Source organism: Anopheles darlingi, chromosome X (genome assembly GCF_943734745.1).
Source record: "Anopheles darlingi chromosome X, idAnoDarlMG_H_01, whole genome shotgun sequence".
NCBI lineage: Eukaryota > Metazoa > Arthropoda > Insecta > Diptera > Culicidae > Anopheles > Anopheles darlingi.
The window spans coordinates 4,803,698-4,820,591 of NC_064873.1; the positions used below are offsets into that span (position 1 = coordinate 4,803,698).

Here is a 16,894-nt window from a genome sequence, read left to right on the forward strand (position 1 = left end):
GCTCGTGCCTTCCGCCGGTCTGTCATGTCCCTTCCACTGTCTCCTCTGTGCCTGTTCCTTAGAAATTCCCGGACCAAACCGGAAGGTGTACTCGCCGAAGCTGCATCTGAACGACACGGGTAAGGAGCTGATCGCCGGCACCAAGCACAACACGAAACCGAAGGTAAACTTCCCGCTGGATGACGAGGAGCTCCAGTACGGCTCGGCCGAGGATCTGGACGATTCGAGCCTCGACCTGGGACCCGGTTCGACGCACCATCAGCACCATCACCACCACCATTATCCACCGAACGTGAATGGCGCGGGCGGTGGTCAGGCGTACAACAAACCGGGATCGGGCACCTCGCTCGGTCGCAATCCGTACGACCATCCGAACGCGGTGCATGGGGGGGCCGGGGGTGGGTCGGCCACCGGTACGGTCGGTGGTGGTGGCCAGAACGGTGGGAAGCACCTGTCCTCGATCGACATCGTCACCCGGAAACCGTTCGCCATTCCGCCGATCCAACGCAACGGGCAGGACGGTGCGGGCGATGGCAACGGGCCATCGTACGGCACCGCGTCCGGTACGTCCGTCCGGTACGGCGATCAGCTGCAGCTGAGCTTACGGCGGCTATTACTGCTGCTGCTGCTGATGCTGCTGCTACTCCCGGTGCTGCTAGCCCCACACTAGCATCGCCCATAATCGGTCACCGGTCGGTCTGTACAAACGTTACTTGAATATACTTGTATCTATCAGTGAGTCGAGGATGCGGCACCCCTTGCTAGCTACTTGGCCTGTTTGGCTGGCTGATCCACCCCATCAACGGTTGCCCGGCCAATGTACAAACGTAAAATCGATCTTATTACCGGCGGCGCGGGCCAACGACGTGTTACTATAGGGTGTTACTTGTGCTAAACAAGGTAGCATCACAAGGGCTTCTTCATACTTCTATACAGTATATATATATAGATATACATATATACACACAAACACACACACAACACAAACTTATATATATACATATATTATATACATATACATATAGACCAATTCCGTTGAGCAATGTGAGGCAATCCAGACCAACCAACTAATGCCCCCTTCGGCGTTACAACCTGTTACATTAATTGCACCCCCTCCCCCCTCCCCCTTTCCCTTCCTTCCACTACCCAGGATGGGTCATCGATCATCGTGATCGCTCCCCGTTCGCTGCTTTTGTTAATGCGCGCACAATACAGTTACTGTAGGTAAATAAGTATGTTTGGTGGTAGGGGGGTTGTAGCCTGAGCCTGCACTGATGCTGGAAGGGTGTTCGGTGCCACAGCACGGAACCTTTTTATCGTCAGCTCGCCTAGCTCAGCTAGCTAGACGTCTAGTCCCCCGAATCAGAGAGTCAGCCCTTGTTGCTGTTAGGCTTTGCTTTTTGGTTAAACCACTTAAACCGTCATTTCTCGGGAGAGAGAGAGAGAGCCAGAAAGAAGTTGTTGCTCTGTTGCTGCCGTTGTTGTTTTTTCTCTTTTCTTTTCTGTGTCCCATATCCAACGAGTTGATTGAGAAAGAGCTGCAAAAGTGAGTGTGGCCTGCTCGCGACCTGCTCACAACTCACGCGTCATACATTCCATTCGTGTGCCGCGAGCGGAAATACCTCCTTGACGTTGCGCTAACGTGGCGAAAATGGAGGAATTTCACCCCTTCTCCTCCTCCTCCTTCTCCTCCTTCTCTTCCTCCTCCACCTCCTTCTTCTCCTATTCCCGTAGTTCACTTACAAGCGTACGGTAAGCTCGAGCGTTGTGTTTGAGTTGTGAAAAAAAAACAGGCAACCTTCACCTGCCACCCTGCGCCTGCGATGGCCAATTGAAAAAAAGGAACCAATTGAACCACAACCAACAACAAAAACAACAACAACAAAAAGAAACATATCAACAACCGAATGTCGGCGCGAGGGCGACGAGCAAAATGGCAGTCGAGTAGTAGCATATTCTGCTGTTCTGCTGCGGCCGGGGGCTACGGTTGATAATAGGACCGCGAGGCGCTTCAGCTGCTGGTGCTTAAGTCTAGTAGTGGATGGCTAGATGAGCGATGTGCTGGTTCTACCGTTCAGCTGAACTTTCCGCGCGAATCCCTTCCCAACTCTGTTGAACTCGTTACACGCCTATTATTCCACCTTTTCCCCCCCTTTGTATGAGATATAACGCGCGTCCGCGGTTTGCTTTCGGCCAAGATGAGGACGGTGCGGTGCGCGAAAAACAAAAAAAAACGAAACAGGACGCTAAACTTATACGCATTGCAAACGTATTATTAAATTCATAACCAGGGTTAGCAAACTTATCCAACACTATACTCGTCAATGTAAAACCCCGTGTAGCCAGGTATGCAATGCAGCAAAGAAAGAAAACACGACAATTATGCAAAAATGCAATTTAGAAGGGAAGTAAACCAACCAGGAGTCACAGGAGCGGCCGCAGACAAGGTATTCGGAGGGGAAGGGGGAAAGGGTTAAAGAAGAAGGGGCAGGTAGCGGACCAGCGAAAACCGCCTCGTGTGAACAAATGTGTATAGTTTTTGGGGGCGGATTTGGGGCGTTGAGGATTCGGTTTTTTGGCAAGGCTCGGTGCAAGGCTAGTAAGAAGATGTAAAAACAAAACCACGACGCTGTCTTGGTAGGCGGCAGAAGGTGCATACACACACACACATTGACACACACACACATATTGACACACATTGACACACACTGACACACGCTACTCCAAACAATAATTATGCTTATTATGGTGAGTAACTATTAAAGAACATAACGGCATTCTTATTTCAGCAAAAACCCCTCTCTCCCTGTCGTCTCAAGCTCAATCAAGCTGTCCACGTCGTCCGTCCTATCCGAAATACATCCATGAATTGGGCCTGGCACTGGTTGGGTTTTGCAAATGATTTGTAATACTCCCTTCATTGGATGGAGTGCAATTTAATGCCGAAAAATTTGAGAAAGAGAGAGAGCGCGAGAGCGAGAGCGAGAGCAAAAGAGAGTGATAAAACTCTGGATGCACCGAGCAGATAGTCGTTGAGTCAAACTTTTAAATCTGTGCCCCCACAAAAAGCTAACCCTCCGAAACCCCACAAGCCAACGGACCACGGAACCCAGACGAGGCAACGAGGCCGATCCCTTCTTAACGCGTCATTAATTCCAGCTCCTGCTCGGCACAAATGTCGTTGGTTACGAGCAGCACCAGCAGCAGCAGCAGCAGCAGCAGCACCTTCTGGCGACATCGATCTGCCTTCGTCAGATTCTTCCAGATTATTGTCCCCCCCGGTCCCAGACCCATTACGGTGGTTTGCGGTGCGCCTGTATGCAGCTGCAGGCAGCAGTCCATTGTTTCCAGGTTCTCCCATAAATTCATGCACAAAGAAGAGGACTGCATTCCGGCGGACAGTTCTGTGGCACACGCCACGTCGTGAGATGAAAACGTGGTAACAACCGCCACACTGTTGTCGGTCGGTAGTTGGAGGGTATACAGAACTATACATGTCCGTTTATTGTTTGTTTGTATTTTTTGTTTTAGTAAATGTCAATTGACGACAAAGAAGTAGAAGAGAGTAGAGGAAAAAGAAAGAGATTAATATGCTTCATATGCGGGGGGAAAAAAGCGCGTAAGCAAAAGAAAAGAAGGAGGAAAGCGGGGCAGCGAGCGCTCGCAAACGGATGCGCTCGCGGTGCGCCACGTACTCGTGACGTTGGCATTCGCGCCACGCAAACTAGACGGCCGCCTCAATGTCGTTCCGCTCCGACTCGTCGGTTTTGGTGATCTCGGCGCAGCGCGCCGTCAGATCGTCCTCCTCGAGCCCGAGACACTTGCCCCACTCCTGCAGCGAGATGCGGTGGTCCCCGTTCGGATCGCAGCTCTCCAGGAACGGCGAGATGCAGTGCTCGAGCGCCATCAGCGGGGCCCGGATCGGGAACAGCTCGTGCCGCGACACCGTATTGTCGTGCGGGTGGCCATCCAGATCGCACCACTTCCAGATCGCCGCATTCGTCCAGCGCTTGGTCATGTTCGTTTCCGCCTCGTGCTCCAGCTCCAGGTACGGTTCCGGCAGCTCGTTACGCGACGCCAGATCGTGCATCACGTTGAACAGCCAGTCGCGCATCCGGCGCGGAAAGTCGGCCAGATCGCTCTCCGAGCACTCGACCATCTGCCGGCAGTAACCGTAGTAGTCGATGTGCACGTGCCGGACACTCTCGCCCCGGCACTGCGGATCGTTCGTGTTGCACAGACAGCGCTGCCGATGGACCTCGCACGCCGAGTCCCACGTTTCGTTCAGGTTCGTGCACACCTTCCGGCGCGGATCGTGCTCGACCGGGCACTCCGGGATGCAGATACACTCGGCCTTGTTCTCGTCGTGGTTCACGCTGCAGATACGCCCGGCACCACACCGCACACCCCGGCACGGATCGGTCAACCGTGGTGCACGGTTCGGGGCACCCTGTTCCTCTTCCTGCTCCTCCTGCTCCTGCTCCTGCTGCTGGTTGTAGGGATCATACTCGGCCGCCATATTGTAGGCCGACTGGGCGTGGGCCAGTTGCTGTTCGCGCTCCAGCTCCTGGTCGACGTGCTTCTGCTCGACGCGCCGCAGCAGCTCCTCATCGTCGTCGTCGAACCCTTCGTCGAACAGGTCATCCAGCTGCTGGTTCGCTCGGACCAGCGGCGAGCTACACACCAGCACCACCACCAGCAGCACCACCAGCTTACCAGCAAAGCGCATCATCTTCAGGGGTGAGGGGGGCAACCGAAACCCGGGTTGTTTTGTGTCCTCCTCTGTCTTGTTGCCAATGTAACGCCTGAAACGAGACGAAAGGAAGGGCAACAGGAGGAAAGGTGTTAGATAGCGAGCGGCCACACTATGGATTCCAATTCCCTCGCGGTGGTACTGGTGGACGGGGCAATCCGAGATGGCCGTAACGGCGACCGAAAGGAAGGAAGGAACGAAAAGGAAAAAACAAACGAACCGAAAGCGAAACCGAAACCAAACCGACGAAAACTGCTGCTGGTATGGTTCTGGGAAGCAACAGTACGTTGAGGCTTCCTCCGTTGCTTGCTCTGATCTCATCGGATCTTCACAAATACTGCAAATGCAATGTAGCGTAGCGCAGTGTGTGCAGGGTGCAGCCGGGGCTGCACTCTGTGCGATGGAATTCAGCCGATTCACGGATCCATGCACGATCGGCAACATCTGTTTCGAGTATCTGGGGTAGAATCCATAGACTGACTCATCATGATGCACTACGTGGTACTCGAAACCTCGCTCGATCGCTCCAATAGAATGGGTTTTGCAGGAGGAATCACTACACTCTTTGAACACGCGTTTGGGGAACCGAAAACAGGAACGTTCTTATTCTCTCTCTCTCTTCCTATCTCTCACACGGACCTAGGCACACGGACAAACTCACTCCTTTCTGGTTCTGGTTTACTTCCTTCCTTCTATTCGACGGCAAACTATTTATAACTTCTCTGGTTTAATTGTAAACAAAACCCCTAACGGTCTTGCTGCTCTCGTTAAACTGCTTGTGCATGTGGAAAAGAATTGAAGGAAGACATACCGAAAGAGAAAGAAAGATGGAGAGAGAAAGAAACAAAGAGAGCGTGCCAGCAGATGCAGATATTGAACTACTACTGGTACAACGGGTAAACCGACGTTTCCGAGCCCAACAGGAGTGCTTCTGTTCTGTGATTGCTGGAGTAACAGACTTCTTCGAATTCGATTCGAATGCCAAACCTTCGAATGATGAAGCTCCAAAAAAACAAAAAAAAAACAAAAAGCGTTTGATTGCGTTGAGTTCACACGGACCGTACTAGAAGGTTATCATGGTGGGTTGATTGTGGCGGCTACGCAGGCGACCGGCTTATCGGTACGTCGTCGCACGCAAATCCTCGAGGATGCAATCGGGATTCGACGACTCGGCTCTCAGCTGGCCCGCTCACCATCTTTAAAAGCGACGCAATCGTAACGAGCAAAATCGCCTTATTCTTTAGTACTCGGGCTCGGCCTCGAAAACCTCGATAAGGCCGAACCACACACGCGGTTACACTGTCTGCTGCTGCTTCCTGTCTAAGCGGTGGCGGTGGCTGCGGCGCGGGGTTTGATAAGAAGCGGTTTCCGGTACAGAAACGGGTTCCGGAGTGCGGACAATTGTGCGGACGGCACATTCGCACACTAAAAAAAACCGCAAACTATCGACCATTCGATCGAAATGGAATCGATACTAATCGCCGTTGCGATTCCAACGACAATAAAACGGCAAAAATAACAACAAACATCTCGAAAGGGGAAATTAAGATCGAAGAATACGTTTCCGATTGATACACCCACCAAACAAGCGGGCTATACTTACTATACGGGCGGTTTTTTACGGCTTTACGGAACCTACCAACGGCAAACCACTACCACACACAATCACTTCTCCACGTAATAAAAACGCGGCCCCCTTTCCCTGGGAATGCTTGAGGCAGCCGCCTTGGGTGTGGGTTGCACTCCTTGCGATCGCCAAAGCAAGACTAAACCAGACGATCGAGCAGCGGCAGCGTCTTAGCGCGCGCGCGCGCTAGCCAAGGCAACGGTCGGCGGTACGGCCGCAATCGGACACGATGGCTGAGAGCTGGACCACTGGAGATCATCGAGGTCTCGGGCTGAGAAGATGGGTTTGTGAGGCATTAGATTCGTTCGTTCGCTCGCACGCACTCAAGCTCGCTCGCTCACACAGACGACGCGATTGGTGCGAGGATGAAGCAGAAATTTGCGCGGCGCGATGCGATCGACATACGAGCGCATTTGTGGCTGGTATGGAGCGCGAAATGATGACACCAATGATGACGGCATCGCGCCCGCGCGGAGGTGGTGAGCAGGTCAGCACCAGATGGGATAGTAATTATCGCAACGAGACGCAGACGCAACGCAAAACCGAGAACATTATGCACATGCGGTAAAGCTATCATCGGAAACCATCTTCCGGGGATGGTGAGGCAAGCAAGACAGCACGCAGTGTCGGCAGTCGCCAACTTGTTCTGCGGACGTGGCACTCCAACAACAACAGCAACAACAGTAGAGAATGTAGGAACCAGCCAGTAGAACAGGAACAGCGCGTCGCGTGCTAGATTGGGTAGGAGATTGGAAAAGGAGCAGTGAGATTGAAGAGAGAGAGACAGGGAGAGAGCAGCGACACTTTCGACGTTTCGAGGCGGATGAGCACACTTTGCGTTATCGACATAAACGCGACGAGTATGTGCCGCCTCATGTGTGGCAGGCCTTTGAGATGCGCGGGCGAAAAATTGGAGTAACAGAGGAACCGACCGACGATGACGAAGACGACGGCGGCGGCGATGCTGATAGCGTGACTTCAATTCTGGCGAAGTAGTGCGCGAGCGCGGGATGTTGCTGTCGAACAAATGCGATCTGCGACTGTGCGGTCGGTCGGTGGTCGGTTTTGGGAAGTGGAACGTGGGATTCCAGCAGCACCAGCACATCCAGCCGGTGCAGCTGAAGCCGCCACTATCTACACGGAAACAGGAACTGTGCACTCGTTTGCTAGGGCACTCGCCTTTTCCTACTTACCCCTTGCGACGTGCCTCGCAGGTAAGGTGAGGTCGGTTCACTAGGCAAGCGATTACTTCGAAATCGATATCAAAATCAAAACAAACAAACAAAAAAAAACACACACACACAGCAGATGGTAAGTACGTTTCCAGTAAATGGGTTAGACACATGCACATGGGTAGTATACTTCCAGAAGAGCTGCTTCCTACATTGACGCTTACATTGTTTTTAAACCAGACAACGGGTCCTGGTATGGCACTGGCCCGCTCATTACTCAGTGCCGCATATAAAGTCATATATATATACTGCTCGACAATACCTTAGTACAGCTTAACGCTAACGTTGATTAAGTCTATTCCGGTTCGCGGTGTATTTTCCTTCTCCTGCGCACATGGGAAATTGATTTTTGATCCTAAGCTCTCTCACAGTCGCAGCAAATGACGAACAGTTTCCGAAAAGTTATCAAAGAAACAATGGATATACTATGGTGCCAACACTAAGCTCCGAAATATATGTCTATATATAGTTCTACAGCTGCCAGGTTAGTTAGTATTTAGTATTTTGTGGAAGAAGAAGAAGAAGAACAACGGATCCTTCGGCTTAAAAGGTACCAGAAGAAAAGAAAAACAGAAAAGATTCGTGCCATTGCTATCCCTGCCTCCCTGTCCTGACGCTCCTTAATTCTATTTATCGTTATCACCAAAGAACGGTCTAATCAAATGGCGCACCAATGTTTGGCAATCGAATTCTGTACATAAAACAACTGACTGACCGAAATCAGTTTTGTGTGTCCAACATACGACTTCCGCTGGGCTGCATCTGCATCGGTATGCAGCAAAAGATCGCTTACACCACCCCTGTCCCCCCCGTGTAGCGATCACTTTCGCACAGACGCACGTCCACTGTACAGCCCACGCAGTACGCGTTCTGCAGCCTCAAGCAAATTGTCCGTATGCTAACCTTATGTTGTATCTGCTGATGTAAATATCTAAAACAAAACAAAAAAAAATCCGCCCGAAAGCCAACCGGAAGTTGCCCGTCGTTCTACGCCAGATCGTACGCAGGCACGACTGCACGGCCTCTCTCTCGCTCTCTCGCTCTCTCTCTCTCTCATTCCAGTCGGAATACATGGATTACAAGCAGTGGCGCCACTATTCATATGTTGGTCGACTCGACGGCCGAGTTGTCCATCGGTCCAACGCTATCGCCGTAATCGAGCTCGTCCTCGTTGAAGAAGTCCTCCAATTCATGCTCCTTGCTCTCCGGGCAGTCGCGGCACCGCGACTCGTTAACGCCATAATTGATGCAGTAATGGCCAACGCACTCGCAGCAACCATCGTGGAACCATCTAGGGAGGGGGAGGAAACAGAAAGTAATGTCATTTACGATGCGCGACGAGCACACGAGCCGGAAAGCGCTACGAGGCTACGGGGCCGGGTTTACGGTTCCTCCCCTAATATCCACTTGCCTGTAGCTGCTGGCTCCCATCGTTCGGCAGCTTTCCTTGCACTTGTTCCACGACATGCACTGCGCCTGGTAGGCAACGGTGCAGTTCACCGTGATCTTGTTCGGATCGGCATACTTCGCCTTCAGGTCCATATCGGTGGAGTCTAGGTGGCAGAGTGGCATGAACAATGGGAAATGCATGAGTTTTCAAAACGGGCTTTACGACAATCGCATGCATGCATTACTTACGGACGAGGTACTTGGTGTCGCCCTTAGGCCCGTACAGTGCCGCATCGATGTCGATCGGGAAGGAGATCACCTTCCAGCGGCCCTGCACGTCCTGCTCGGACGTGATCACATCGTACAGGCTCGGGAAACCCTCCAGATCCTCGATGTGCGACTGCTTCGACAGCTCGTTCGAGGTTTCGTTCGGTTTCGGGCACATCTCCAGGCAGCTGCAGCACTCGGTGTACAGGTAGCTCAGACACTCGGCGCACTCCTTGCAGCAGGTGCAGCTCTTCATATCACACTTGCAGCTCTGCGTCAGCATGCACTTCGAGACGATGCTAGCGCAAACCATCTCGTTACAGCCGTGCACTGGCGGAACCGTCAGCCCGACCAACACGCAAAACACCGCCAGCTGGACCGCCAGCGTCTTCGGCAGCGCCGCGGTGCGCTGCTCAGCGCGGTGCACCATCGCGGTTGATCGCACGGTGAGCTGATAGGTGTGTGTGTGTGAGGTGTATTGATGCAAACGGATATCGTATCGGCGACAGCTACACAAAAGCTACAACAGAAGAAACGGTTAAGCAGTTAGCACTCAGCACTTCCCGGACGGTGAGGATAACGGCGACATCGTTTGGTGACTGCCAGATCACCTGCCATTCAACATTCAACTGAGGGCTGGACCGCGTTTCGCCTAATTAACATTCAACACAGAATCGAGGAGATCCGGAGTAAAACAATTAAAACTGTTTTTCTGAAGTGCTGCGTTGCGGACTGCGCGATCCGTGGGTTACGATCCTCATTTGCTCATGCGCTACCCGGCTCAAGTGTAATCTTGCCGCACTCACGCCATGTTTACGCTGCGGTTCGTTTACACGAAATGTAAACACCAGCAGCAGCAGCAGCAGCAGCAACCGGCTCCAGCAGCACGCCATATTCTATTTCCGCCCCATTATTGCTCGATTCGATTCGTTCGCCATGACTGTTAATAGCTGCGAGTAGCGGCAGGCGCAGCAGCAGCAGTAGGAAAGGGTCAAGCAATCCAAGATTCCGCTGCAGTCTGCTGGCTGGCTGGCGGATGGCCAAAGGCCACTTTACCAGCCACTAGGTTGACGGCATGATCGATTGTCGGCATCCTCGTGATGCTGATTGTGCGATATTGTTACTCAGCCAGGAAAAACAAAAAACACACACGCACACGCACGCACGAACACACATAGCTCGATTGCGCAGAATGCGCTCGCGTTCGCACACTCAACGTAACGTTAAGCTGGTCGCACAGACTGTCCTTGGAAACTTACCTACCAGTTCTACCACATCAAGCGAATGTGGTAGTTGTACCCTCCCCCCACCACTGTCAGCTCTCAGCTCAGCTGCTGCTGCTGCTGCTAACTTGACCTATCTCTTCGGTGGCTTCCGAGCAAACAAGACCAACGGCACAACAGACTGACAGACTATTGGAAGCGAACTATTGGCGAAAGACCTCCTCCTCCGTGTCTTTTCGTAAATTCGAGGTCGAGGCGTTTTGTTTTGAAGCTGGAATTGTTGGGAATGCAACAATTGGTGTGCGCGGTCTCTAGAAAGAAAGCGACACCAGCGCTTGGCAAAAACGTCAGAATTCTGGAACCAAGCATACAGGTACCGGAGGAGACGGACGATCGATGGATATCGATGGGCGGTCGGGCAGCATCCACGGCGAGGGCGAGGTAACGGCGGTACCTCCGTTTCTTGCTTTTGCGTCTCCATAATGTCTTTGCGCATGGACGAGTGTGTGTCTGTGTGTGCGTGTGTGCGTGTGGTATGCGTTCCTCAGCAATGATCCCTCATCCCTCTGTCTCCTCCCGCACCAGAGCCCACACTCTACCTCTTCCACACTACCTGCCCAAGCTTGTCTGCTCTCTCTCGCTCTCTCGCTCTCTCTCCCTGGGACCCTGGGGGAGGCCAAGATTAGAAGCTCACCTGGATATCCGGAGCGCCGTGTAGATCCTGCGTGTGTATTGCTGCTCGACGATAACGACGCTATCACCGATGCCGTGTCCGTGCGGGTAGTAGCCCTTTTGGACCTCACCTCAGTATGGCCGCGGCGGCCGTATGAACAGTTGTTTGCGCGACGTCCGGGCCCTGCAGGGATTACAAAAAAAACCGAACCGGAATACAGCCAGCACCTGACGCGTTTGACGCGATCGCACCCGATCACCGCTAATCTCTATCGTCTATCGTCGATCGCTTCACTCGGCGGGCGAACGCTGCGCTGCGACGCTGACCAAACTGCGGGTTGGATCGGTGATCGGGAGTGTTTGGCATCGAGATCGAGAGAGAGAGAGAGAGAGAGAGAGAGAGACTCAGCAAAGGCAGTGTACGCGCGCACCTTTCCTGAGGTTCACTGCGTGCGTTTTTGTGCTTCAACGGGATTCATTCGGTGAGTGGCCGCACGAAAATCTGACAGCCACCCCTGGGCCTGGCCTGGGGTTGTATACCTGCCATTGCCATTGCTATTGCCGTGCCGATCAGAGGAATGTATGGGTAGCGCAGCTTCCGAAGGGATGATATACCTGATACGGAAAATAGGGTCTATATAGGGGTTTGTTGTTGCTGAGTATCATTTTAGTGACCAGAAATGAAGCGCATTCTTCAGGAGCTCATCGACCGAAGGGATGACGGTGGTTGTTATATGTTTGCCTGTTATTGGCTCGTGTAGACCACCCCGGACGCAATATAACGAAGTCTCTGTGCCGTGAGCGCTACCAGATGAACACACTGGCTCCTACAGTCATCGCAACCGCCATCGACGGTGTCACGTTTTCGAATTCCAGGGGTTACATTCCGTTATAACGCAAGATTCCATTTAGTTGATCCGCACACCCCCCAAAAATTCCCATTCATAGATTCGGTTCGATTGAGCACCCCCAAAATGGCTGCGTCTACCCTCTCCCCACTCGAATGGCGTACGCGAATGGTGGGGAACCCTTTTTTTTGTTAAATATAAACAAATAAGCGCCCTACGGTACGCATATGCGTCCAGCGGGATCCGCTTGGCATCTGTCAAACGCCGTTCAGCTTTGGGGTGGAAGAGGAAGAGTCATTCGGCCAGTCATAAGCAATAAGCAAACATCGCCACCGCCACCACCGCAGCAGCAGCAGCAGCAGCGAATGTCTGTGTGTGTCGGTGTTCAAGTGGTTTTTTTCACGTTGGGCGTGTAGTAGGTTTTTCTGGCCGATGGTGGTGAAAAAAAAAGAAGGTGAAGTGCCGTTACGAGTCACACTCTCAGCCACCACAATCAAAGCGCATCGATCAAAACCGAAATCTCTGTAGCCAGGGTCGTCGTCTTTCCCCTAGGAGCAGTCTACCTGTGTGTGTGTGTGTGTGTGTGTTTCTGAGAGCAAAAAAACAAGCGAGCCTGCCCGTCGTAAATGTGTCGCAGACGCGATCCGTCCCCGGAGCCCAGCCAACGTGACAAATGATGCTGGTACTGTTGGGCGTGTTGCTGGTGTTAGTCAGCCGGACCGCGCCATTCAACCTCGAGACGCATCAAATACTGGAGAAGCGTGGCCTGCCGGGTTCCTACTTTGGCTACTCGGTCGCTGGCCACAACCAGCGCGGTACCCGGAGCAACGCAAACCGTACGACTAGCTGGTAAGGTTCCCCTCCCCCTCCACCGAACGCCAGTACACGGCTAGCGCCTACCCCTCATACGCCCTCTCTCACTCTTTCTCTCTCGTTCGCTCTCTATCTTTTCGCTTCTTGTAGGATACTCGTGGGTGCGCCGCTAGGGCAGAACCTGCAGCCGGGCTCGAACCGGTCCGGTGCACTGTATCGCTGCCCGGTTACGCTTGCCACCGACGATTGCATGCAGGTGGTGACCGACGGGCTCCGAAGTAAGTCTCTCCATGTGTTTTTTTTTGTGTTTTGTTTTTGATTTTTCACAAGGTACTCAAGGGGAATCGGAAGAAAATGGTTTCATCGGTTGCAACGCATCCTCTACCTGCGCCTCCTACTACCGGCTACCTTCGGTGACGGTGTGGGCTTTACGTAGGCCGTACTACTTGTCTAGGTCCAAATACCGGGAATCGAACACCAGTTCTCGAGCTCAAGTACAATGCTTTCTTCGTGATTCACTGTGATTGGCTGCAGTCGAAAAAAAGTCCAATCGGTCGATCACTACCAACAGCTTGACAAGCTTTGCTGATTCATCCAAATATTGGGGACTATTCCCCTCTTTCACGAGTTTTCGAGAGCGAACGGACCGAGAGCTGGGAATGGTCTGCGTTTCCAGATAGCCGGTTCGAAAATCAATCCAAATCTTTCAGCCTGGGTCTGGTCTCGGGGTCACAACATTGTGACAGTCGATCAGTCTTCATCCTCCATACTTCGACATTCTGTCTGTCTGTCCCAAAAAAAACTAATGCTTCGAATCTTTATCGGTGAAAGCTGCAACCGGCTCGTACGAACAGCGCCAAAGTGCAATCCGCTCGCGTAGCAAGAGTAAGTGTAGCGTCGTGTTCCTTGCGCCCCAGTGCAGTCGCGCTGCCCAGCCTTGCACACCAGCATGCCGCAACGCTTGGAACCAACCAACCAACCAAGCAAACAATTCCTAAGCAAATCTGCATTTTCGTTACGCCGCTACGCTGCATCGGCCGCATGTGAATCCCTTTAAACAATAAGCTCTAAGTTGCATGGTCGGCATGCCCCGGAATGCATCGTTTTGTTTGCGTGTGTGTGTGTGTGTGTGTGTGTGTGTGTGTGTGTGTGTGTGTGTGTGTGTGTGTGTGTGTGTGTGTGTGTGTGTGTGTGTGCGTGTTCGAGATTCAAAATCCTCGAAGTCACGAACCTTTTTGTGACGTTTTGCGTGGCGTTGCTACTAGTTTTGGTTAACACTTTCGCCCGGAATGCCTGCCAGCCTGTCCGCTCCCGCACAACGCAGAGCGCAACGCCCCTTCCCACCATAGCGGAATGTTTTTACTATTTTTTCCCCCCTCTTCTTCTTTTTACTAACCTTCTTTCTTTCCTCCTTTTTTCTATATATGCCACTACATATGCGACTGCTGCCTGTTTTATGTGTGCGACTAACCCCCCCGCCGAGAGCGGCGGCGACAAACTAAATCGCAACCTAAACCTGACGGATTCCTTCTCTTTTCATACCCTGCCCACCTTCCAACAGCAGATGACATCGACGATGATTTCGAGAACGATGATCCGGCATCCCGCAGCAGCAATCTCGTTCCACCGGGAGCGGACGAAATCAAAACGAACCAGTGGCTCGGTGTGTCGGTGGAAACGGGCGGCCAAGAGAATAAGGTGCGCTAACTCGCTTCCTCTCTTTTCTTCTTTTGTTTTGCTCAACTAATCGCTAATCTGTATTGTATTGACGTTTCGGTAGATCTTCGTGTGCGCCCATCGCTACATCAAGGTGAGCAAACCCCAGCCGTACACGTTCTCCGGCAATGCCTCGTCCGGATCGTCAGCCTCGTCATCGGATTCGCCCGGGCTGTACCTCGGCCAGGGCATCTGCTACGTGCTGAACGAGGATTTCTCGTTCGGGTTCGCTGTTGAGGTGTGCCGCGGTCGCTCGATCGAGCGCGAACACCAGCAGTACGCGTTCTGCCAGTCCGGTACGTCGAGTGCGGTGCTGGTGGACGGGACCGCCCTCATCGGGACGCCCGGTGCCATGACGTGGAAGGGTACGCTGTTTAACGTCGCGATCGAGGGTGACTTTCTGTCGCGCGACAAGTTCCAGTACTACGCACCGCACGACAACGTCAACTCGCCCGTACCGAACTATAGCTACTTGGGTAAGCACACAACACAGCAGCAACAAAATAAACCAAAATCTAACTTTCAATCCAACTCGCCCTAGGTATGGCCGTCACCGGTGGTCGGTTTTTCGGTAACTACATGACCTATGCCGGCGGTGCACCGCGGGCGAGCCAGGGGAACGGCGAGGTCGTCATCTTCTCCAACTTGCAGCGCAAAAACCCGTTCGATCGTGACCTATCGTTGGTCGGTGAACAGTTTGGATCCGGCTTCGGTAGCACGCTGATCTCGGTCGACGTCAACGGGGATGGGTAAGTGCCAAGTGGCCACCGTGTTCCTGGACGCAGTCAACTTAACGCTCCCTCTATGCTCTGCTTTCGTTGTAGCTTGCTCGATCTGTTGGTCGGTGCACCGAACTACTTTAACCGCACCGACGGTGGCGCGGTGTACGTGTATCTGAACCGTGGCACCACCTTCGATCAGCGCTACAATCAACGGTTAACCGGACGGCTGGAATCGCGCTTCGGTACCGCGATCGCCGCCTGCGGCGATCTCAACCGTGACGGCATGAATGACGTCGCCATCGGTGCACCGTACGAGATGGGTGGCCGCGGCCGCGTTTACCTGTACTCCGGCACGCCCGACGGCCTATCGGCGGAACCGAGCCAGATCATCGATCCGCAGGATTTCGTGGCCAACCCGTTGACGCCACCGTGGCAAACGTTCGGTAGCTCCCTGGCCGGTAGCTACGATCTCGATGGCAACGCGTACCCGGACCTGATCGTCGGTTCGTACGGTAGCGATCGGGTGGCCGCCCTGCTGTCCCGCCCGATCATCAACATCCGCACGTACGAGGAGCTGTCGGTGGAGAACCAGGGTTCCGAGGCGATCGATCCGGCCAAAACGGGGTGCGCGGCGGACCCGTTGGCCAACGTTACTTGGTACGGCCCTCCAGAACCCATTGTACCGACTTGCCTCCCTCTAATCTCTCTCTCTCCTCTCTCAGCTTTACCTTCCGGGCGTGCAGCGCGATCGATGATGGTATCGCGGCTGGCAGCGGCACCACCAACGGTGCCCTCACCGATTCCTACCTCGATCTGCGGTTCACGATCGAGGCGGAAACCTTCCTCAAGGAGCGCAAGTTCTCCCGGGTTTCGCTCGGTCTGGCCGGAAATGGGGGCCGGAACGGTGCCAGCTGGCCCACCGTGCGCACCAACGTGCTGAGCGAGCAGTTCCGGCTGACGGCGCACAGCCAGCTCAACAAGACGGTCTGCCACACGGTGACGGCCTACCTGAACGAGGGTACCCGGGACATCCAGAATCCGCTCAAGTTCCGCATCAACTACACGCTCGACGATGGCGGTGGCGGTGTGCGTGGGATGCGGGGCCGGAACGGGCTACCGTTGCTGCAACCGATCCTTAACCGGACCGCCGCCGAGCGGACGTTCGTCGTGCCGTTCCAGAAGGACTGTGGGCTCGATGGGCTGTGCCGGTCAGCGTTGCAGCTGCAGACGGTCGAGCTCGTCGGGTTGACCGGCAACGGGAGCGATACCTACTACATCGTGCTTGGTCGCGACCGGAAGCTCTCCCTTTCGATCAACGTGCTGAACGGGGCCGATTCCGCCTACGAAACCAATCTGTACGTCCAGCACGACCAATCGTTGACCTATGCCGGCTCGAAGGTAGGTTGGAGAGAGTTCGCTTTGGTCTAAGATCTTTTGGGCGCGATCTTTCAAGCATCATCAGAGGTTTTGCGCCAGACAGAGGTTCTTCTCGTTTTTACCTTCCTTAAAACTGAACAAAGTTCGATTTCACCATTATCATCTTTCTTAGCAGTTCTACACCACACAAAAGTGGCAGCATAATTTTCTTTTGATTCAAAACACCTTTACAGGTCGTTTAGAGTTTCACTCATC

General features: G+C 53.3%; 4 protein-coding genes across 11 annotated transcripts in view; 2 read left to right on the top strand and 2 right to left on the bottom strand.

The window, feature by feature from the left end:
- Positions 1-1,562, top strand: part of LOC125952406 (lachesin) — a 43,015-nt gene extending 41,453 nt beyond the window's left edge. The window contains exon 9 of the mRNA XM_049681865.1: positions 63-1,562. Within this exon, the coding sequence (XP_049537822.1) occupies positions 63-670 (608 nt within the window). The 3' untranslated portion in view covers positions 671-1,562. The remainder of the gene's footprint in view (positions 1-62) is intronic.
- A 1,908-nt stretch (positions 1,563-3,470) lies between these two features.
- LOC125952650 (SPARC) lies at positions 3,471-6,566 on the bottom strand. Of its 2 annotated transcripts, none has more exons than XM_049682271.1 (2): positions 6,393-6,566; positions 3,471-4,805 (listed from the first exon to the last, which is right to left on the bottom strand). In XM_049682271.1, exon 2 carries the CDS (start codon positions 4,730-4,732, stop codon positions 3,725-3,727), a length of 1,008 nt encoding a protein of 335 aa, XP_049538228.1. In that variant the 5' UTR covers positions 4,733-4,805; positions 6,393-6,566; the 3' UTR covers positions 3,471-3,724. The 2 variants fall into 2 exon arrangements, with proteins under 2 accessions (XP_049538228.1, XP_049538219.1); XM_049682262.1 differs by having other exon boundaries at positions 6,357-6,563.
- Positions 6,567-7,672: 1,106 nt separating this feature from the next.
- On the bottom strand, positions 7,673-11,328 carry LOC125952689 (protein twisted gastrulation-like). 4 transcript variants are annotated; one of them, XM_049682328.1, is made up of 4 exons: positions 11,186-11,328; positions 9,251-9,788; positions 9,024-9,165; positions 7,673-8,903 (listed from the first exon to the last, which is right to left on the bottom strand). In XM_049682328.1, exons 2-4 carry the CDS (start codon positions 9,696-9,698, stop codon positions 8,711-8,713), a joined length of 783 nt encoding a protein of 260 aa, XP_049538285.1. In that variant the 5' UTR covers positions 9,699-9,788; positions 11,186-11,328; the 3' UTR covers positions 7,673-8,710. The 4 variants fall into 4 exon arrangements, with proteins under 4 accessions (XP_049538285.1, XP_049538302.1, XP_049538276.1 ...); XM_049682345.1 differs by lacking the exon at positions 11,186-11,328 and adding an exon at positions 10,528-10,875; XM_049682319.1 differs by lacking the exon at positions 11,186-11,328 and adding an exon at positions 9,884-10,178.
- Positions 11,329-11,523: 195 nt separating this feature from the next.
- LOC125952154 (integrin alpha-PS1) overlaps positions 11,524-16,894 on the top strand; it is a 7,578-nt gene continuing 2,207 nt past the window's right edge. The window contains exons 1-9 of one of the 4 annotated variants that reach the window (XM_049681471.1): positions 11,524-11,645; positions 12,359-12,860; positions 12,975-13,102; positions 13,656-13,709; positions 14,389-14,522; positions 14,605-15,016; positions 15,082-15,289; positions 15,365-15,919; positions 15,985-16,660. In XM_049681471.1, the coding sequence (XP_049537428.1) occupies positions 12,685-12,860; positions 12,975-13,102; positions 13,656-13,709; positions 14,389-14,522; positions 14,605-15,016; positions 15,082-15,289; positions 15,365-15,919; positions 15,985-16,660 (2,343 nt within the window). In that variant the 5' untranslated portion in view covers positions 11,524-11,645; positions 12,359-12,684. Of the gene's footprint in view, positions 11,646-12,278; positions 12,861-12,974; positions 13,103-13,655; positions 13,710-14,385; positions 14,523-14,604; positions 15,017-15,081; positions 15,290-15,364; positions 15,920-15,984; positions 16,661-16,894 lie in introns of those variants that run through there. The other 3 variants (XM_049681462.1, XM_049681487.1, XM_049681479.1) reach the window with 3 other exon arrangements.

Bases quoted from the DNA above. Each gene is read 5' to 3' on its own strand.
- LOC125952650 (XM_049682271.1), bottom strand. From the start codon at position 4,732: ATGATGCGCTTTGCTGGTAAGCTGGTGGTGCTGCTGGTGGTGGTGCTG.
- LOC125952689 (XM_049682319.1), bottom strand. The intron at 9,166-9,250 runs GTAAGTAATGCA...TCTGCCACCTAG, and splicing joins CGACACCAAGTACCTCGTCC to ACTCCACCGATATGGACCTG. The intron at 8,904-9,023 runs GCAAGTGGATAT...CCCCCTCCCTAG, and splicing joins ATGGGAGCCAGCAGCTACAG to ATGGTTCCACGATGGTTGCT.